General features: G+C 40.0%; 1 protein-coding gene across 4 annotated transcripts; it reads left to right on the forward strand.

Annotated features, from left to right (window-relative positions):
• Positions 1–2339: 2339 nt before the first annotated feature.
• On the forward strand, positions 2340–19915 carry brpf3b (bromodomain and PHD finger containing, 3b). 4 transcript variants are annotated; one of them, XM_038289900.1, is made up of 13 exons: positions 2341–2700; positions 3864–5425; positions 7890–8046; positions 8124–8255; positions 8840–8968; positions 12358–12670; positions 12787–13077; positions 15921–16490; positions 17349–17430; positions 17515–17603; positions 17680–17777; positions 17856–18010; positions 18895–19915. In XM_038289900.1, exons 2-13 carry the CDS (start codon positions 3888–3890, stop codon positions 19076–19078), a joined length of 3738 nt encoding a protein of 1245 aa, XP_038145828.1. In that variant the 5' UTR covers positions 2341–2700; positions 3864–3887; the 3' UTR covers positions 19079–19915. The 4 variants fall into 4 exon arrangements, 2 of the variants coding, with proteins under 2 accessions (XP_038145828.1, XP_038145829.1); XM_038289901.1 differs by having other exon boundaries at positions 17683–17777; XR_005281188.1 differs by lacking the exons at positions 17856–18010; positions 18895–19915 and having other exon boundaries at positions 2340–2700; positions 17349–17441; positions 17683–17698.
• Positions 19916–23093: the final 3178 nt, after the last annotated feature.

Below are 23093 nucleotides of genomic sequence, written 5' to 3' on the forward strand. Positions count from 1 at the left end.
TTTTTCTTTCTACTCTTAAAAAAACCTGAAATTACTCTCTGGAATTATCAGATTAACCCAGTAAAATAATAATAATAAAAAAATAGATGTAACACAAGATATTTCATTGATTCCTTTTGTATTTTCATTTATCAAGTATTAATTAAGAAAGTGGGTTGCTATGGTGCATCTATATTATGCAGGTCTGATTTAAAAAAAAAATTTAATTAAAAAAAACAGCATTTCAGTAGTCAACAAAAATACTCCTATTTCATAAATGAGCATCTACATTTTTTACCCCCAACATTTGGTATTTGTAATCTTAAAATATGATAAATATCTTAATAGGACTGCACAGATTTAGCGGAACATGATCATGCAAAATGCTAAGGTAAATAATCCAAGTGGCAGTAATATGATTTAAAAAAAAATGTTAAATGCAGAATGATAAAAAAAAAGTTAAATGCAGAATCCTAAAGTATTATTTTTACTATGTTTTTTGTTGGCGGATGGTAACAATGGTTATGTTGTTATGATGTCAGAAGGAAGCTATTAATACATACCTCAATGGTATGCACGCATCTGCACACAATCAATCAATACCCATACAAACTCATATATAATGATACGTGTGTATATGCACATGCATACACGCACTTATATTCTTACTTTATGATTAAATAATCCAGTGTTTTTTTTTTTTATCTAATTAACTGATTTGAATTAACTGATAAAAGGTTTATCATTTAAAATCCTATTTTTCTCTATTTAGTGTTCACTTTAAATGCCGATGCTCCTGTGAATACTTATAACATTGTAATAATACATTTTCCACTGTTTCCATTTGATTACAGTGATTACCTGTCCCTGTATAATGTTTCCCCATTGTTAAGAGAACTATTAAGTCCAGTATGACCAATTCTAAGTTGAGATATGACTACCTCTTCTTTCCACCTTCCATTTGTACAACTATTACCTCCCACAGTCTTTTGAATTTTATATAGATCTCCACCAGTGTCAAGATTATCCCGTTGTTCTTGCCAAACCTTACAGATTATATTCTGAATTACAGATTTACCCTCACTTTTGCTTAAAGGAATTCTTAAGTTAATAAAATATCTGATTTTAAGGCCTGTTTAGTTGATATATCTACTTCCTTATCTCCTTCAATCCCTACATGAGCAGGAATCCAGACAAATTGAACAAAACATTTCTTATTATGAAGCTGAACTAATAGATAGTATATCTAATAATAAATCTAATCTACAAGTCTTACCAGATTTGATACTTAATAATGCAGCTTGACTATCTGATGCAATAATATAACTATTTCCTTCCCTAACATTATAATCAAGCAACCATTTTAAAACTAACATAATGGCAATTAATATAACTGTAAAAACTGCTAGATGATCTGTTGTTCTCATTTTCATCATGACTTTATGGTGTGGGATATTCACACCTGCTCCTGTTTTGCCACTATTTGGATCTTTAAATCCATCTGTAAATATAATTACACTATTTTTAAATATTTCAAAAGTACTTTATTTATTTTTTTTATAGTGTCCTGTCTGGCAATGTGGCAATAAGAATAATATGCCAAAAAGAGCCCAACAGATTTTACTTTCACAAGTGGAGCAGTATGGCTATCGCCATAGTGTTCTGCTTGTTTCATGCATATAAATTGGTTTTTTATAATTATGCAGGGAGTTTTACAGATTATATGGACACTGCAATGTAAGTAGAACAGAAGAGGAAAAAAGAAAAAAAGGAGAAAAAATGAGAGAAGGAGAAATATGGGCTTTTCTGTAAAAAGCCCATATTCAAAAAATGATTATTAACTATAACCCATTCTGGAGTCTTTCCCTTTTTAAAATATTCCCACCAATTGCAGATCAGCTTCTGGTGTGATAAATAACCATCAAGGAATTGGTGACTGTGGAAGAGTAAAGCCAAACTGAAACTGAGTCAAACCAAGATTTTGAGCTTTTATGCCTCCAATCTATCCAATGCCATTATAATCTGATTTATGTTGTCCCCAACAGTCCTGTAGCACACTACTAAAGTATTCTGATCTTTGTCGCTTAAATGTATTGGCTGCGAATAATAAAAAAAAACTGTCCAAAATAGCTCAATATATGTTGGAAAGTAGTATATTATTACATTATTACACAGTGGTCTTTTTGGCCTTTGGCCAAGAAAAAAAGGCATTTATTGAACCACAGTCTTTTGCAATTAAAACCACTTATAGTAAATATGCTTTCGATTAAATTCAATCTTTTCCTAGAATGGAATCCATTAGCGTTTTTATATATTATTATGAATTTTTTACCCGGAAGTCACTGACTTTTTCTTTGCTAGCTTTTCCTCTACAGGACTAACTCGGCTCCAAACAAGTAGCCAACTAGCCGTAAGAGGCTAGCTTTTCTTCTCACTATATTTGATCGACAACAAGGTTTCACTCGTTTTTTTGGTGTTAATATACCGTCGTTTTTTTCAGTATGACATTGGAATCAGCTGATTTAATTTTAAATGCACATTTGCTGATAGCTGGAGACGTTATAAGGCGGTGAAAAATACCGGCTGTGTTAGCAAACTGGGAGAGGCTAACGTTAGCAGCTAGCCTAGGAAGTGTAGCAAGCCAAACTAAGCGACCATTACTTGAAGCGGCTTCAAACCACCGGTTGTTGCGGCACCGCCATTTATCAGCTGACATTAGTGGTAAGACTCGCCAAATGTGCTTTTTTTAATTGCACTTTCAAGTTGTTTACTGCTTTTGAAACTTTTATGTTTGTTTTGTTTAGAAAACCTCAATAAAACCGGCTAGCGACTTTAAAAGTTAGCCACCTAGCTCTGTTACATTCTTGACATGTAACGACATAATGCCAGATAATCGACACATTGCCGTAGAGTTTTTGTGTTGACTTCACAGATGAAAACTGTATCGGTTCTCAAAAGCATTGTTAAAATATGTAAAGCACGTATGAGCTCTTGACAGCTTTTGAAAACTAAATATGGCTGACATTTTACTACTGGAATGGAGGGCTCTGATCCTTTTAGTAGAGGTTGTTCTTGAAGCTGATTGGCTCTTTAACCGATCACTCAAACTTTCTTGAAAGTTGATTGGATACTCTCGTGAAATGTAATATATATGAATCTTTGTAAGATAATAATTAGGAAAATTAACTGGTCAATTAACATTGTTTTCGTAATTTGAAAAGATAGGGTTCCCATAATTATTTTAAATTGTAGTTTTGAAATGTCAGTATCTGTCTGATTTGTTATCTGGAATATACATTATCTCAGCTATTTATAAGAAAAAAAGCACTTATATATTTATGATTTATTTTGGTGAATAATCCAAAGTTTAAATTTTGTTTATCTTGGCTATAATTTGTATACACTTGTTAGAGCTCCCTGAATTTTTGAATTTTACATTGATTTTGTTCTGCAGTAATGGCACTGTAGAAGACACTAAAATAAAACGTGTAGCTGCCAATCTTAGACAAATGGGTGCATGAATACATTTTTGATAAGGAGACTAGCTTATGCTAGCCTTGCTCTGTTTAAGCGAAATGGAACAACATCAGTTTCTTATTACTATTTTGTTAATAAAGTGTAAGTTTAATCTAAATTTAAAAAATTAGGCATTATCATTTGCATGCTTCTTTAAAGGATATGTTGTTTTGTTTTAATCCCATTGCTCCACAGTCTGGATTAGGAAAGATGTTTAACTTATTTAGTTTAGTTTAAACTCAAATCATACATTGGATGTATCTTTGTTAGTGTTAATTAGTGAAATAAGATATAACTAGGTAGTATATTTAAGATTTTATGCAAAGTTTAAGGCACTATTGTTCCCTAATTATCTGTTTTATTTACAGGAGTGAAAGTGTAGGCAGTGGCCTATGAGGAAGCCACGTCGAACAGGCCAGGCGGCCTGTGGAGGCAGCGGGGTGGATGCCAAAAAGTCCAATGGGACAGTTGGTGGGCGTGGGAGTGCCCGCCAGCGATCTCCGTCTCCTTACAGCCTCAGAGCATCTCCGACTAAAGAAACCCTCTCCTATTCTCAGGCTCAGAAAGTGGTGGAGGTGGAACTTGAAGGAAGGCTTCACCGCATTTCCGTTCTGGAACCATTGGAAGTCATTACAGACGACGAGTCCGTGGCTCAGGATGTCAGCGAATGCACCAGCAACAAAGAAAACAGTGACCGGTCTGTATCGCCAACCAGCAGCGCACAATCAACCCGTAAACCTTCCACGCCCAGAGGCCACAGAAAGGACTCCAGATTAAGCTCTGCCAGGTCAACCCAGACTTCCAAGAACAAATGTCCCAATTCCCAACCTCAGACACCTGAAAAGTCCAGCAAGTCAAACAGCAATCACACCAAGCTCCCTGAACCTAGTTTTCGTATTGTGGAAACCTTTAGGCCAGTTGAGGCATCTCCTCTCCCAACAGCTTATTATCGTTACATTGAGTGCTCGCCTGACGATCAGGAAACAAAGGCAGAGTATGACATGGATGAGGAGGACACTGTATGGCTGGAAATGGTCAACATCAGCCGGCTGTCCGACGGTCTCTCGGCTGTTTCACCCGACAATTTTGAGCTGCTGGTGGACCGGTTGGAGGAGGAGGCGTATCGGGAAGCCCGCATTCGAGCACCTTCGCAAAGTGCTATTGACGACGATGCCTTTTGCTGCGTGTGCTTGGATGATGAATGTCTGAACAGCAACGTCATCCTGTTCTGTGACTCTTGCAACTTGGCAGTGCACCAAGAGTGTTACGGCGTACCCTACGTCCCTGAAGGACAGTGGCTCTGCCGCTGCTGCCTACAATCTCCTCAGAAACCCGTCGACTGTGTTCTGTGCCCCAACAGGGGTGGTGCTTTCAAACAAACGAGCGAAGGTCGTTGGGCACACGTGGTTTGCGCCATATGGATTCCGGAAGTTTGCTTTGCAAACACAGTGTTTTTAGAACCAGTGGAAGGGGTCAGTAACATTCCTCCAGCTCGCTGGAAATTAAACTGCTACCTCTGTAAGCAGAAAGGCCGCGGGGCGTGCATTCAGTGCCACAAGGCCAATTGTTACACTGCGTTTCACGTCACCTGTGCCCAGCGGGCTGGTCTCTTTATGAAGATTGATCCTGTAAGAGAAACGGGAATCAATGGCACAACTTTTTCAGTCAGGAAGACGGCATTTTGTGAGACGCACTCCCCCCCAGGACAGGAGACGGACTCCGATGAGGAAAGCGAAGGACGAATCGTTGGCAGCAGGAGCCGGGCGAGTAGAGGACGTAGTGCCTACACAGACGGTCCCAGTTTGCCCAAAAAGGGTAGAAAGTCTGAAGATGGGCCAGATGATAAGAAGAAAGGGAAGAAGAATGCAAACTCTTCACCCCAACAGACCGGTTCTCCACAAGTCATTGTGCCTCATATACCCCCAAGCAGGTCTGGTTTCTTTTGATTATGTCCTACATTATTTTTATTATTTATTTTTAGGGTGTATTTACTTTTATACAAATATGCAGAGAAAATTTTGTAGTGTACTGTAATCGACCAATAACAAAGCTTTATCGGTCCTGAACTGCTCAAAGATCCAAGTTCCTGTCTACTAAAGGATTGATTTTAAAATAATTTTATATGTCCTTAAATACTAATGGCCTTCCTCATCCACATCTCTCTTGTTCAACCTGTGAAATTATGTTATTTTAGCACTTGCACCCCACCACAAAGCAAGGTTTCCCACATCGCTCACCTAGGACAGCTCCGCACAGAGAAACATGGTGGAAAAACTTCTATTAGTAGACATGCACCGTTCTGGATTTTGGGAGCCAATCATAAAAATGAATATATGCCGATCACTGCATCAAATCCATAAGTTCTTCTACTGCTCTCTCATTTAAATTATTAGGTATCAAAATAATAGGAGATAAGAAAGTATCAAGGTTTGACCACTATTTTAGTAAAGGACACAGCAGGGAAAAATTTTGTTTTTATTAAGATAGAGAAATAAAATGATAATGTGGGGGAATGCTCTCAGGATACTTTTTGGTGACTTAAAAAAAAAAAAAATGTTTTAAGCCCTACAAGGATAATTTCCTGGTCCTACCCCCAGCAAAGACACCAACCAGTAGTGGCCTTATCCCCCCGCCCCACTGCTCTGTCTGCCCGCAGGCTACCTTGGTCCTCCGCTGCCATTCTTCCACCTCTGGAAGTTAGCCTCTAGAGCAGGGGTCACCAACGTGGTGCCCGTGGGCACCAAGGGGCCCTCAAGGACAACATGGGGTGCCCTCAGCATCTTTTGAAAACAGAACAATTTACCAGTGGACTAAATCTGAAATTTTATTTTTTACTGAAGCTCTTATTTGAAGCATTTATGAAGCATTTTATCATATCAATAAATTAGAACATTTGAGAATTTATATGGATTTCATAATGAGAATATCTAAAAGCAAATTAAAAATGAAGAGAAACAATAGAAATATGTTTATTATCTATGAAGTTCAGGTGAACGCTGACTCCTCTAGTTCATAGGTCAGTATTGGTAGCCTGTCCTATGACTCAGTACCCATAAAGTAGCCCTCAGCCTTAAAAAAGATGGTGACCCCTGCTCTAGAGGTTAGCCTGGGCTAGCTGTAGCCTCTCCCTGCTCTTTTTCCTTGGCGGCCTCCTCTAAAGTAGCCTTTCCAGTAGCATCTAACCTCCCTTCAGTATAATGTTTCCCCGGCGTACTTATCTGATTTTCCGACATTCTCATGAAATTCTTCGCTTTAGGTTGAGATAAAACAATTGAATTGAGTTTGTCGCCAGAAAGGTAGATAGTTTTGCGGCTAGCATGCAGGTTCATGTATGCAAGTAGAAGTAATCACTTTTTCACACAAAGACCACACTAAAATCCTACAACAATGGACTTTGGACAGGCAAACTTTCAAACTGAAAGCTAGGGGAGAAAATTCAAGTTTAGGGTTAGGGCAAAGGAAAATCAAAATATTGCAATTGCAATTTTGGTTAAAAATAATCGCAATTTTGATTTTGGAAAAATCGTTCAGCCCTGCCACGTGCAACAGATTCTGAAAAACTCTTGAAAAGATATAATTTCCATTCTTGGATTATGCAAAGAGGCTTTAAAAAGTTTTAAATGGTCATGTTCTCTTCATGTATTGCGGTGTTGTAGGCACGCGGTACGTAATGTGTACGCACCCTGGAGTCGGCCTGAATGTTAGGCAGAGCAGGAAATATCCTCACAGAGTATAAAAGCTGCAGACTGGTCTAGGAACAAATGTGCATCAAGCATAACTGAGCCCTCACATTTCATAAGAGTTAGACATGAACTTTCTCACTCCCGCCCTTTAGGTGCAGTAGTTTGCTTAAAGTAAATATGCTGCTACATAGAAGGGAAAAGAGAGTTTCAGCTAATGTGCAGATCCATGCCTGCAAGTAGAAGGAAGCACTTTTCCACACAATTATATATATTCTGGACAAGAGATCGTTCACGTTTATTAAAAAACAGATGAAATATTTGAGCCAAACAATGGAAAACTGAAATAAAATCACAGTTTTGGTCAGCTGTTGGTTGATTAATACAAGCGCTTTATAAATAAATTGGATATAAGCTATTTGTAGTAGTGACAGGTTTTTAAGCAATACAGAAGCACAGAGATGTAAGAATTTATCAGCTCTGTCAACTCATAGTTTAAGTGGGTTTTCTTGTTTCCTCTGCGCCTGGTTTAAATAATTAGCCAATGCTAATAAAAGGAAAACTTGATCACCTCGGGATCAGCAGGTTACAGTTTTGTAAGAACTAATCGTTGAAAATAAGCAACGAATTTCCGATTGGTGCATCTATCACATCATGCTTGTTCAAAGTTTTATTGAGAGTAAGATAAAAGTGCTTATTTCTCCTCTTCTCCAGGTTGAATATAATCTCCAAAGGAATCCTCATGCAAAGGAAAAACCAGTTTATGCACAGGCTGCATAGCTACTGGTTACTAAAACGTCAGTCAAGACACGGCGTGGCCCTGGTGCGGCGGCTGCACAACAACATCCAATCCCAAAGGAATACAGAGCAGGTGGCTTTTAACTCTAAATATTAACAATAATGTCTGACTTGGTGTCTGGAGTTCTAAAATGAGTCATCTTTGTGTAGCCGGAAGTAGACGAGAAGATTTCTGCAGCAAGAGAAGCACTGAGGTACTGGCAGAAACTTCGGCACGACCTGGAAAAGGCCAGGCTGCTGGTGGAGCTCATACGCAAGAGAGAGAAGCTAAAACGAGAACAGGTAACATTGGATTCAAACTTTTTCTTCCAGCAGAAAATACAAGTTGTTCCATCGTATGCTGATGTATTTATAAACAAAACAACCTGCTGGATTTCTGGACTTGATCATGTGTAGATTAGCTGCCTCTTCAGCAGAATAATGAAATTATCTCATTAAATTAGTAAAGTCAGTGTTTAAGATTCTTTATATTCAAATATTTCAAATTAAATAGTTCTGCATTTTAAGAAAATGGTACTTGGTAATAATTGTTTAAAAATGTAATTAAATGAAACTTGACTTCTTACTGATATGGTTTATCTCAAATCTCCTGTGGAAATTTTTTGAGGGTCACCGATTGATAGGAAAACTGATCTCCTTTATTTAAAAGATCAGTGATCGGTTGATACTGAGACGTGAAACCAACCTTATCTTACTCTAAAAAGGTCTGAAAATCTCCCACTGTTGATGCTTTAAGAAATGCAAATATATATTTGAAAGCAGCTACCAAATAAAACACTTGTTTTAATATCTCGTGTAAATCAATATTGGTTAAAATCAGAATCGAAAATCAGAATTAAAAGCTCTGTATTCCTTGTCAACTGCAGGTCAAAGTTCACCAATCAGCTTTAGAGCTGCAGCTGACTCCGATGTTGATGCTTCTGCGCTCCGCTCTGGATCAGCTTCAGGAGAAGGACACGGCTCGGATTTTTGCCCAACCAGTCGACTTGAAGGAGGTCAGTTTATAAAACCCAGTGGAATACTGCCTTAAGGAAGTTTGACAACTTAGAAAATTGGAGTCTTAGCTGGTCGGCACTCTGATGCTTCGTTCACACCGGACGCGCTTCAAAAATGAAGCAGCAAACACTTTTTATTGCTGCCTCTCCAGATTAAAGTCAGATGTGCCTCAAGAATATCTTTGACGCTCCTGAAGCACGTCTAGCAAAGTGTGTTCAGATGCTTCTGATGCTTTTGCTGCTCCTATTTTCAGTGACAGAGATTTGCTGTGATACGCTTGTAAAAAGTAGTTTTAAAATATTTTTAAGTCAGAAAGTCCCCCTGAAAACATAGTCTGTGCTGTCATTTCATCAAGATTACCATCTTGCCTTAAAGGAAAAGTTTAGCCAGCAAGGTATAATCGATGGATCGTTATCTGTACCTAAAACTAACACATTCGCAGTGATTTAATGAGTTGAGTGTTAAATCACTGCAAGCTGTTAGCAAGCTGCTTGACATTTCAAAATGATTGAATGTCCGTCAGTCAGAGATCTTGTTTTTTCCTGATATTTTCTTGCTGTTAAAATTCCCCTTAATAAGACATAAAATACAGTTTCTCACAATTTGAGAATAACTAATCAGAGGACCCGGGCTGGGTGTGTTATTTTGAGGTTTGTGCCGTCCCCATGTGGTTCTCTTCAGAGCAACATCCTGAGCGCCAGCTACTAGCATTCAGAGCTTTAGCAAATTAAACTGTAGCTTCTCATATTTGTTTCTTTAATTACCGTGGAATCCTCATATAGTGGTCACGTTGGTCCAGAGCCATTTTGAACACTATAAGCGGTTGATTTCTAAAACCGAATGTACCGTTATTTCACTTATTTTTTATGCAGAATATCATCCAAATTCCATTTGTATGGTTTTTCAATGCGAAAAATGAAATGAAACGGAAAGCTTCCTCATTTACTGAATTTTATTATAGAACCGTGCAAGTTTAGAACAACAACATACAAGATAACTGCATAGGCTACAGAAAATTAAAGCTAGCCTACGTTTGTTTTGTGTTGCCTACGTTTGTTTTGTGTTGCATTCATAAAATGGCCAAAAATGAACACTATAAGGGGATTTCCTGATTACTATAAATGAATTATTTAAACAATATTTGTATAGAAATGATTCTGTCCTAAGCCTTTTGATCTATATAAGCGGTTGATTACTATATCCATGACCACTGTAAGCGGATTCCACTGTATTAAAATGCCCTTTTTCTAAAAATGCATCAAAACATGAAAACCCAGACCAACCCACCTTATTGACGTAGCAGAACCATCTATCAGCAAAGCACATCATCTATTTGCAAGGCTGCTTAGACGCTAATCGGGATAATTTTCCTGAAAACTAATGCTCCCTGAATGCTTCAAACAAAAGAGTTCATGACTATAAAGTCCCATGAAGGAGATAATGAAAGGTCCCAAAGAAAACTTTTGTCCACCTGTTGATTAGATGTTCTCACCACACACTGATATTTATATAATACTGATGATATATTTTATTTGAAGGTCACTAAAATATAGGAATGTGATAATGAGAGAGAGGTCATCAGTTTTTACCAGAGCAGCTCCTCCATTGCTCCTCTGTTTAGTTGTGTAAGTTAATGCTGCTAATGCTAATGATACCACAGGCTAACAATGGAGCCAGACTGAAGCAGATGATATGGGTAGAAAAATAGAGACCTGTAGATTCCCCACCCTGCTTCTTCGGTTGACCACTAGAGAAGATATTATTTTAAATTAATAAAAGTCAGAAGTCGTACAGGGCTGCTGCCGTAGACTCTGGATGGATAAGATCCTTCATCCATTGTAGTAACATCTCTTATATGTTCAAGATGAAAGTTGGTTTTATTTTGTTTTGAGTTTTTAGGGGCGGCATGGCATGCAGATCTGAAACAAAACTATATTAATTTATAAAACAACGTAGGGATTTTAAATTTTTTCCTGAATCCACACTGCATGCATCTGACCTTTACTGAAGCTACAGTAATCGGTCTCATTATAAGGTTAACAAACGATTCAAGCTGTGGAGTAATCGGGTAATCATTTTAGTGCAACTGTTCTAGAGAGAAAAAGAGACTAGATTAAAGTTGATATTTTATTAATATCCTGCTCTGTAATCCATGGCGGATTGGATTGGTTATACATCAGCTGTGGGTAAACAGAGCAGGTTTCCGCTCTACTGTCTTTGCTCTGACTGTATTTGAGGCTTTCGGGACGAGGCAGCTGTCTGTGAGACGGAGCTTAGGGAAGCAGGGAAAGGCCTGGCAGCTCTCGCTGCTTTTCTGTGATGATAGAATGCTTGCTGCTTTCGTATGTAGTCTCTAAGCTCTCTGAAACGCAGAGAAAATTGCCCAGATTTGTCTCTTTGTAAAAAAAGGTTAATAGAGGCGCCTGAAAGGTCCCCAATTAGAACAACAAAGTCGTTAAGTTGGCAACACTGGACTTTCTCCAATTTTGCTTCTCTACAGAGAACAGTGGAGAGCTAGTTTGCTTCATACATCATCCAGCTTCACGGTAGTAGACAGGAGCCAGGGCTGTTTTCAAATTGAAGTAAATTTTAACATTGCATGATATTTAGATTCATTTGAACTCTGATTATGGTTGAAATAAATAAGCAGATATACAGTATGCTGCATAAGGTTTATATTGTTGTCATTCATTGGATTCATTTCGATGTCTCGCTATGGGCCCCAGAGTGTTATAAACACAACTTAGTGTGCTAGGGCCTCCTCCACTAGGTCTTTATATAACAGAAGGGGAATATTTTTGAAAATATCTTCCAAAGAGCTCCAAATGACATAAAACTCATATGGGTGAGTAGAACATGATGTGATAAGGTAAAATCAAGGGCCCCTTTAAGAGAATGGTTAAGCGAGCTGCCAAACGGTGCCATGGAATTGGAACGTGGAACCGGTTCTGAACAGGAACCGGTTTTTGATTCCCATCCCTAGTAGGAATGCTGACAGATGTATATTGCATACGCCGCAATATAAATCTCCCTGCTGCAGAGGATGTGCATTTATGAGAAGTCAGTGAATGACTGAGTTGAAGTAATGCTCTGCCTTAGATTTCTGGTAATATAACGTATATAAAGTATTCATTTACTTTACTTTTTCAATGATAAAATAACTCGGTTACTCCCAGCACTGGCCTCAATAGTGCAGAAACCATGAATGGCTCGCTACATCATTCGCTGTTAGCATCTATATTTATTAAGTTTTTTTTTTTTTAAGAAATTGATCTTAGAGTTTTTTATGGTTGTTTTTAGGAAAGTTGAGGGTCAACTTTTAATTGAAGTAGAAAATGTGACTCTTATTTAGGACTGTTTAAAAAGACTAACTTTGCTGTGCGTTCAGGTCCCAGACTACCTGGAGTTTATCAGCCATCCAATGGACTTCTCCACTATGCGCTCCAAGCTTGAAAGCCATTCTTACCGCTCAGTGGCCGACCTGGAGGCGGACTTTAATCTGATGGTGTCAAACTGCCTCCTCTACAACACCAAAGACACAGTCTTCTACAAAGCAGCGCTACGTCTTCGGGACTTAGGGGGCGCCGTACTGCGGCACGCCCAGAGACAAGCCACAAACGCCGGCCTGGGTCTGGACACTGGCATGCACCTCCCTGAGTCCCCCCAGAAAAAAGACTTTTATAGCTGCACCTGGGAGGATGGTAGGTTTCTGTCCTGTTATGATTCTGCAGAACCATTGTGTCCAACAGAACACTGTACAAATGGAGGACACACACATAATTCATCCCAGTCCAATAAGTCTTTTTGATGTTCCCAGTTGATAGTGTCCTGGATCCAGATAACCGACTCCACATGACGGTGGAGGAGCAGCTGAAGGAGCTTCTGGAGAAACTAGACTTTGTGGCTTCCATGCGCTCCAGCGGCGCCCGGGCTAAACGCATCCGCCTGCTACGGCGCGAGATCAACAAGCTCCGGCACAGACAGGGGCAACCCACGGGCCACGGCGTCCACAACGGCCATTTTAAAGAGGAAGGCGAGGAGGATGATGATGACGACGACGAGGATATTGAGGCCAAAGCAGACGGCAGCGTTGGATCCTCAGACAAAGGTGAGTTGTTAGGTGCACTAAATCACCAGCAGTATGAAATCTGCAATGCATGAAGCTTTTGAAAGGCTTGATTTGTTTCAGTGAGATCAGTTGTGAACATGAGCTAACGGAACATTGTCCTCAGGTTTTTGAGCCAGGGTCCCCCCCCACGCACCAACCCCAACCACCCCACTGTCTCCAGTCTAGTAAGTAGGGGCCCAGAGAGTCTCGTTAGCCATGGCTGCCTCACAACTCCTCTCTTCTAGTGCACTCTGTGTTTGCACCTCCTTTATACATCACTCATGGATTCACTACTCTCCTTGGGCCACTTTCAGTCATGCCATATCATCTCACCTCTGACTACAGACGGGTCCACCGCAGAGGACATCTAAACACAATTTTAGCTTTGTAGAAATTCAATATGCAGTTATCAGAGGGGAGTGTCTGACTTTTGATCCGAAAGAAACAGATTTTTTTATTGCAGCCTTCCTGCTCCAACTTTTTGTTGCCCTCTAAAGTAACAGAGGAGACGTCACAATGTGCGAAAACGCCTGAATAAAGGGAATTTAAAATGAATAGGAAACTACAGCCTTTTAAATTAAAACCAAATTAGCACAACTTGCATTAGAAGAACGGTGTGGCTGCCCGTATTTCCTGACTCAGAAGGATAAAGTCGTCCTCTTCCGCTCACATTTTTTAAATATCTTCAAAGAATTGCGCCCTTTTATTTTTTTCCCCCCAGCTTCATTTAAAAGGAAATTGTGTAAGAATTACTGCCATCTAGTGGTGAAATGGGGGTATTTCACTCCCCTAGCGCCGCAAAGGTGGCCAAGCCTCAACAGCGCAGATGTAACCGCGTCATTGTGAAGTGACAGCTCTCTACAAGCTGGCATTTACTGTGGAAAGGACAGCGTTCGCAGCGGCTTTGAAAGCTGCTAGACCCACAAAAACCTACGAAAGGTTGGTGTATGTTTACAGGAACTACTGGTAAGGAGCAACGCTGTCTAATTAAAGTCGTAGGGAAGTCATTTTTAAGTTTCAAATCATTCTGGCTTAATATATAAATGTACTCTTTATCAGACCGTATTGTCCCAAAAGTTAGAACATGTCTATTTTTTTTTTTTTTAACCCTGTCTTGAAATCTGTGCGGGGGGGTTATATTATGCAGGTCAGGTAGTTATACATCAGCCTGTACACCTAAATTCGTCCAATCATTTATCAACGGTTATCTGTCAGACAATTTTTTCGGTCATAGCATCTTGATTCATATGTCACAGCTAATATACGCAACGGTTGAAATAAGAATAATTTACTTTCCCATTGAGTTCCGTCCCAGTGTTCACGGGGATGGACGTCTGTGTCTTCAGCAGGCGTAGAGCTAACAGAACTGGCAGCGTTGCGAGGCAAGGGCTCAAACATGTACGGCTGGAAGCCTTCTACACCAAACCAAGCTTCTGCTGCCCTGGCGTCCTCTTCCACAACATCTTCGTCCCCGCTTTCCTCCTCTAAATAAAAAATCTATGATGGAGGAGACTCATGCACGACCTCTGAAACAAAATTCTCCTCTTGCATTTTTCCGCTGTCCATAGCGTTCCTTGACAGTGTTGTTTCTAAGTCACTTGGTCCCAATGGAATTTCCCATTGGAAATCACTAGCACTAAGTGGCTAACTGGTTAGCAAGGTGCTTCTGATAAACTGGCCACAACAAAACTTGCGAACCTGCCACCACAATAATCCCGCCCCCTTGATAATCGACCAATCTTAGTGACTTTATTCACTCGTGTAAAGTCGTGCACCACTCCGGAGAATTCAGAACTGCAACGGTTAGAACAGCCACTTTCCTACGACCTTAAACCAAAAGACTTGAAAGAGTTGATTGGAAATAGTTAGCTTTATGCTAATGTTGGCTTAACAGTTTACTTAGTTGTCAGGGAGAAACATGATAACTTCAGTGTCTCTTTTAAAATCCTTCTCTTTCATTACCTCCTTCCTCCTGAAGAAGGCTTGCCTGATGTTTAGCCTCGTTTTTGTTTTCCTTTTTGTGGGTTTTTGATGCCTCCTGTTTCTTAGTCTTTTTGGCTTTCTTGGGGATGGTGAAACCATGTCTTATGTTGCTGCTGCATATGCATGGTCCTGCATTGTGCTGCATTGGTGCAGACTTTCAGTTGTTGGGTTGGCGTCTCCAAATAATCTTCATCGCCGCCTCTTAATCACACTGAACTGCCAGCAAAGAGTAAAGCGTTGTAATTCTGTACATTAGTACAAATTTATCCCTCACCACCGTCTGTACTTTTACGATGGTAGACTGTTGTGGCGATTGCAAATGGATGACCAACCTTAAGTATAAACTAGTATAAGATTATTTTCTTATAAATATGTATCTGACTATTAGTTTAGGTTATAACACGTGGAAATGCAGTCATCGATTTCAGGCAGTAAAAAAGAGAAATTATTACACAATGTCCCTTTAAAATATAAAACTGATGATGAAATAATCAAACAAAAATGAGGGATATTTCCACAAATACTCACCTTAGTGGATGCTTTTGTTATCTTTTAGATATGATGAATTGATTGGCTAAAATCAGAGGATTAATTTTTTTTATTATTCTCGGTGGAAACTTGTCTGATTCTGATCATCGTCTGATTTCTTGGTGCGTCTGTGGACACGTTGCTGGTATACAGTTAAAGAAAAGTCCTCCATCTTTACTCTTTCTGGGCTTTGGTTACTGTTAGCATTGGAGAAACCCCATCTTCGTGTGTGAAAACTACACCACCACATCATTCCACATGCAACATAACCATCATCGGATTAGGAGTGCGCCACATTTCATTTCTGAACTTTTCTTTTTTTTTCTTGTTAGACGACCTCAAATCCACTTCTCCCCCAAGACTTGAACCTAGAGGACCGTCTCCTCCTCCCCGACTGGAAGACGCGCCCTTGGAGCCTCCAACACTGCGGCCAATGACGGGGGATAGCCAGTCCCTCACATGGGCCACTAAGCGCCTTAAAATGGACGCCAATCTGTCAAACAGCGCATCAGAGAACATCAATTGCACTAAAGCACAAGGATGTTGTGGGAGCCCACCTCCCAGTTTGCACAGGGAAGGGCAGGTTGTGACGAACGGCCTGCCGGGGCTCTCCACCCCTCCACGGCCCCCAGCTGGGGGGGTCGGACGACGAACATCTGTGTTGTTCAAGAAAGCAAAGAACGGAGCTAAGCTCTGCAGGGAAAGGGACAACACCGTGGTGAACGGGACTAGAGAGCCGACGGCCCCTAACTCAGCAGCCAGCAGCTGCCCGTCCACACCGGTGTCCAAAACCCCCCAGAAAAGCCCAGGTCCTCCCACTCTAAAGGAAGCATGGACCCCCAGTAGAGACGGATCATCAGACACGGACCAGGGGAGGACGGGGAATCGTACACTGGAAAGAGGTGAGAAGCTTTACCAAATGCAAGATGGCCTCTCCTGGCTGCAACCGAAAGGAACTGAACTTTAGCTGAATTAAAGCAGTTGGAAGTTCTGAACAATCTGACGTTTGATACCAGCTATAAAAATATTCTATACGGTTTATGTTTTTAATATAGAAAAAAAAATATACTCAATAACTTGCTGTGGACGTGTTTAAAAGGTTTATTCTGATGAATGTAGCCCAGAAACGAGCCGTAAGTGGAAAAACAGACCAAATGATAAAACTCCTCCATGAAAGTCGTTCAACAAACCCCCTCAAGTCCTTAGTTTCACCAAACAAGCCTCAGTCTGCTTATGTGACTATTAAATACCTACCAGGTCACTCTCTATGGGTAGTTCTGCAACAATAGTCCATAAATCAATCACAGTTTTAGTTTATTAATTCTTAAAAAATCTGGATTTTTTTTTTCTCCAAACAAGCAAAAGTCTATAAAGTAGCATCAGTTCATCAGTTTTTGTTCTTCGATATCTTCTCATAACGAATAAACAGTGTGATACCGCCAGCTGAGCACAGTTAGTTTAATCATTTCTTCTTTTTTTTTTGTGAAACATGATAATTTCACAGCTTGAATTTTGTTGCCCTGTAAATTAAGGAGACTCCACAAAGGCGAGGATTTAAATCAAAGCTAGTTTTTAAAGATAAATCAATCAATCTGCTTTGGGAGGGGGGGGGAAATAAGATGTTATGTTTTTAAGATGTATCACCCAGCTGTAATCATGGGTCATTATCTAGATTGTATTTATTGTTTAGTTTTTATTAATAAACTGTTGCTGTAGTGTCGGATTGTGCTGCAGGTGACTCATCGTTGTCTTGTTTTCAGCACTGACCAACGGCTTCGACGCACACAAAGACAGCAGCTCTGACTCCGAGTCAAGATCCTGTCCCGTCCTCCACAAAGAAATGTAAGCTGAAGGTGATTATCTCCTCTGCCCGGCTTCGCTGCCGGCTGACCGTTTATTTACAGAGGGATGTGTTTGATCTTTCAGCAACTCGCCGCCCAAACGGAGCCTCGGAAAGCCATCTCTTTCCAAAGTCCCTCTTCCTGACATAGTGAACGGAGACTCGGATTATATTGGTACTTGATTTTCACTGTCACCTGACATGTTTTCTTCTTATATGCATTAGATATATGAAGGTGTTTCGTTGTTTAGCAGGAAACGGGAGTCAGTCTTCAGAGGACGAGACTGAGCTGGAGCCTTTAGAACTAGTGTGGGCAAAATGCAGAGGGTATCCGTCCTACCCTGCTCTGGTGAGGTGTTTAGATTCTTCATCATCCTGAACAAACCGTTGGTAGACTCTGTCGCTCTAAATCGGTTATTTGGTTTAGGTGATCGACCCTGAGATGCCAGAGGAGGGCCTGCTGCTTAATGGAATTCCTATCCCCGTCCCACCCAAAGATGTCCTCCGCCTGGGCGAGCAGAGACAGGAGGAGACCAACGAGAGGCTCTACCTGGTGCTTTTCTTTGACAATAAGCGAACGTGGTGAGTTTCACAGATAGTGTTATTCTTTAACCAGATGTTTGGTATATGCACCTTGATGCTCTATCTCTACGGTTCTTTTTCCTGAAAAGAGATCACATCGGGACAAACTCTTTAAATTACGCTTCATAACTTATATGTATTAAATAACCAGGAGACATGAGAACAGACTGATAGAAATTGTAATCTTACTCAGATCAGAGAAGTTGCTTAGACCTTACAGAAGGCAGCTGCTCACCTCTCAGGAAGAGGTCCCGATTAACAGTTAAAAAGGCATTTTATACATCTCCAGTCTTCCACATCATCTTATTTTACATCATACACGTGAGCAGATGAGGAGACATCCATGGCTCCAGCCTTATCAAAATATTACACTTTGTTCATAGCTGAAGGACACCACTCTGATTCCATTCCTAAATATTTGCCACGTACAGAAGGAAGATTATAACTGCAGATCCAGACAGAGGAACTGTCCTAATTAGATAAACTATTGTGGAAAACATCAGTTCTGAAACGCAACAGGCAGCTAATATTAAGGTGTAATAAACTCTAGGGGTGTAAATCACACCTATCATGGCGATTCGATTTAGTATCATTTTCCTGACCCAACAATTCGATTATTTTCATTACTCAAGAATACAATACGATTCGATTTAATTGGTTAGTTTTTTTTTTTTTACCTTACAGGTTAGACAATGTTTCAAATTTGAAACATTGAAGCTGGAGTTCATTTGAAAGAGATCAAGGAGAATAAATGAAGAGAAATCTGAACCTTCTTACATTTCAAATAAATGATTCAAGTCAGACATTGTTCTGTTATAAATGTAGACTTCTTGTTTCTGATTTGATGGGTTTTATTAAATCTCCTTTCATCTCTGGTTTTGTAGGCAGTGGCTCCCCCGCGACAAAGTGACCCCTCTGGGAGTAGATGACACAGCTGACAAGTTACGCATAATGGAGGGCCGCAAGTCCAGCATCCGAAAGTCTGTACAGGTGGCGTACGACCGCGCCATGATCCACCAGAGCCGAGTCAGCCACAGCCACTGCTTTGCGACCTCTAACTACCTGTAGAGATCAGAGTCCCAGACTGAACCACTGCTGTCGGACACACAGAACCGTTCTGCTCCGGCTGCTTTGTGTCATTAGAGATCATGGAAAGGAAGAGACCGTAAGCCCCGCATTGCTGCACCTCCACCTGGATCTGTTTGATCAAATGTAATTGAGCGTGAGCTTAATGAAACCTGCTGCCAAGAGATCAAATGGACAGAGACGAGATTTGACCTTTAAATGAACTGCAGGAGACTGATGGATGCATCACTGCCTTCTTTTATACAACAGCTTTTCTATGTTTTAAACTTTTTACTAAAGACTCTTGTATATTTTACTGGCAGCGTCTTTTTGTACATATGTCTGCGTCTAATTTAATGTTTTAAATGCGTATTTCAATCAGCTCCTAAAGGGCAAAGCAAAGGCTCTGTGTGACGATGAAATGATAAATGGAGCGTACGGTAGGTTAAGAGTTTGCATTGTGTATTCTCGGCATGATGAGCCGATTTATATTTGAAATCTCTTTTTGATACAGAGAAATAATTTATTTATGGAAAACAAACTATAGAAATAAAGTTATATTGGTTAAATTGAGTTTTTATTTAAGATAAAGAGATGAGAGTCAGCATTGAAACGGATGACTTGATGTTTGTTTTTTTTTTGTTTTTTTCTGTTCTTTCAAACTCATCACCAAACAGCAGCTTTTTCCGTTGACCCTCATTGATTTTATTTATTTCCCAAAGCCCTATTTCACCAATTAAACAGTACACCCTGATAAGCTTTTTGCTGAGGTTATATTTTACCAGGTTAACCTTTCTTTTTTTTTTTTTTACCAGTTGTTAATAACCATATTTTGAAAACATCCTATTAAAGAACTGTTGATGTATGTATCTGGAGTTCTGTGGGTTTCCTTCTGTAATCCTAATCCATCAATCACTATTCTATACCTGCATCGCATTTCAGTGACGCTGTAAAAAAAAAGGACCTAGCTTTGTAAAGAAAAAAAACATCTTGGTTATTTAAAAATTTTAATTATAGCATCAGGATTCTGCTAATAGTCCAAATGTGCAATAGATACTCCTACAAGCAGCTTTACCTAAAACAGGCATAACAAGCATTTTTGAACATGCTACGTTACATGCTTAAATACCACGGGGCCCCATATATCTCACACGAGTGCTTGTTCCTTCTAAACACACTTGTTCAATTCAATTCAGTTTATTTATATAGCGCCAATTCACAACATGTCATCTCAAGTCACTTTCCAGTTCACCGGATCATCCAATCAAATTGATTCAAAGTTTTCTGTCTAAGGAAAACCAGCTGATTGCATCGACTCACTGACTTGAATGCAATCCCTCAGACCAAGTATGCCTGTAGCGACAGTGGAGAGGAAAAACGGAGATAGCCTGGAGAGCAAAAACACTGCTCAGTAGTCAAAACAGGAAGTGAATGTGATGCGTCTCACCAACAGCAGCAGTAGCACCCTCTAGTGGCAGAATCATCTCCACATCAAACTTGGTGGTCTGATATCCTCGTGCACAGCCTCCCTTTCTCACGTGTGGATCTGTTTTTTGTGCTCGTGTGAACTATTGTCTCTTTGAAGGCGTTACCCAACGGACAAAGCAATTCAGCTGTGAATGACTACTTTTCAGGAAATCCCGCCTTTTGAGGCTGTACTCTTCTTCCTACTAGCAAAACAACTTCAAGAGTTTGAAGTTGGTAAGCATAGTTGTCATTACATACATACTGTGTTGGATGAAGTATTCAACTGTAGTACTTGAGTAAAAGTATTGATACTCAGTCAAATCTTACCCATTCATCTGATCTGTATGCCATTAATACTGGACTAAAGTCACTATTCTGCATCTTGCTATGTAGCAGCAGCAGGAAAAACAACCATGGCGGAAGATAATGCGGAGAGCATTCTTTATTTTCAACCATCTTGAAAAGATTGTGTTGTTAATGCACTGGCTGAGGCTGGGAAAGAAATGAAAGATTTTAAATGCGCTCCAGCTCTACCTTCCATGTTTACTTTCGTAAACACAGAACACGCTCCCTTAAGACACTTAAGTTGAATGAATTCAGTTCACACAGGAGATTGCATATTTGGAAATGAGATCAACCACGCAAAAGAATCAGATTTCCTTAAAAAAAATCAGAACTGTGCATTAATGCCTGCAGTGTGAACGTAGCCTTAAACGTGATCATCCAGACATGACAATGGCCGAGGTTCCAGATGTTAATTTAAAGCTGCTTTATCTATTCCAAAACCAGTTTAAATGTGAGTTTAGGATCATTAATCCATTTAAATCCATTTTCCTCTGATAGAATAGGAGCCTGAATCATTAACTAGTTGGTGTCTGCTAAAAGGAGCGAGCAATGCAACCCTGAGGGACCAAGTATGGTAGAGATATAAATGTAGAGTTTAAAGAAGAGAAAATCACCTTAAAACTAAGTTTTATTCTAATTAACCAAAGCTGTTTGCTTTTGGGTTCATTAAACATTTAGTTCCTGCTATCGTCCTAGTTGATTAAATCTTTTACTGTTTTATTTTAACATTAATCTTTAATTATCCTCCCATATTTGTTTGTTGTTCTTTGTATGGCTCAGTGTTGATGTGTCCTGTCTGCTCTGCTGCTAAACTCCCAGATTATCTATAAGGTCAATAAAATGAGAAGAACTGCAGGAGGAACGTCTCACTGTCCTTTTTTTTTAGAGCTAATTATTTTGACACTGCAAGGTGACAAGAACAATTGTTCTGTTAACATGAGCTGTCAGGTCAGACCCCCCAACAGAGAAACAATAATAACCACCAATCTGCCAAAGCGCTGTACTATAGTAATATTAGGACTCTTGCTCCATTTGACTTCAGTTTGGTTTATTTATAAAGAATCAATTTACAACCACTTATTTCAAGACACTTTACCAGAAAATACAAACAGATCCTGTTCACATTACTACAATCAAACCTTTATTATAGTGAGAAATAACAGGTAAAGATAGAACGACAGGAAGCATACTTCAACAGAACCAGACCCAGTAAGGCAGGGGTGTCAAAGTCATTCCAGAAAGGGCCGTGTGGCTGCTGGTTTTCTTTCCACCCAAGCAGTAGCACACCAGACTCCATTCATCCCATCAAGCCATCAGGTTAAGACTTGACTCACCTTGATGAGATGAATGGAGTCTGGTGTGCTACTGCTTGGGTGGAAAGAAAACCAGCAGCCACACGGCCCTTTCTGGAACGACTTTGACGCCTGTGCAGTAAGGGGATTTAATATAAATCAGTCTTAGGCCCCGTCCACACAAAGACGAACCCTGGCCTAAACGCACAAATTTTTCACCAAACCAGCCTCTCATCCACACGAAGCCGGCGTTTCGGGGGTCTGTAAACGATCATTTTTTTATTCACCCTTCAGAGTGGGAAGATTCTGAAACGCCGTTTTCGCGTTTCCATGTTTACACCCTAACCGCATTTTTTTTTTTACACGCATGCGTCATAGCGTCGCCTCTAAACACGCAAGCGCGACACATCACAACAACAATGGCGCCGTTGCTGCTAATGCTACTCACCCTGCTGTCGGGCTGGTCGGGCTTACAACAGAATCTTCTTCTTCTGGAATATCTCCAGGAAGAACAGAGCAATATCGACCACATAGTTCAGCACCTGAATTTGACTTAACCACGAAAATAGACCCGCAGGGCAACCATGTATAAATATTAGTGCGCATGCACTACATTTCGTCGCTTATTTTTGCTTTGGCACCACAGCGCCACTTACAGGCCTGGCATACATTTTGCAGCGTTTTCATGCATTCGTGTGGACGCTCACATTTATTTTACGTCTCCGTCTTTACGGCAAACGTTTTGGAAAATATCAGCGTTTCGTGTTCGTTTTGACTTCGTGTGGACGGGGCCTTAAAATAGAAACAAGTCACAGAAAATGTCATCTAAAGGCAATTAACATGACAATTTTAATACAGAAACATGTAACAGAAGTCAACACAAACACAGAACCAAATCTAAACACAAAAAATTA

This window comes from Cyprinodon tularosa, unplaced genomic scaffold (genome assembly GCF_016077235.1).
Source record: "Cyprinodon tularosa strain WSP-4 unplaced genomic scaffold, ASM1607723v1 ctg273, whole genome shotgun sequence".
NCBI classification, from domain to species: domain Eukaryota; kingdom Metazoa; phylum Chordata; class Actinopteri; order Cyprinodontiformes; family Cyprinodontidae; genus Cyprinodon; species Cyprinodon tularosa.

Coding starts and splice junctions, on each gene's coding strand:
- brpf3b (XM_038289900.1), top strand. CDS start 3,888: ATGAGGAAGCCACGTCGAACAGGCCAGGCGGCCTGTGGAGGCAGCGGG. Junction 5,426..7,889: donor CCTCATATACCCCCAAGCAG/GTCTGGTTTCTT, acceptor CCTCTTCTCCAG/GTTGAATATAATCTCCAAAG. Junction 8,047..8,123: donor CCCAAAGGAATACAGAGCAG/GTGGCTTTTAAC, acceptor ATCTTTGTGTAG/CCGGAAGTAGACGAGAAGAT.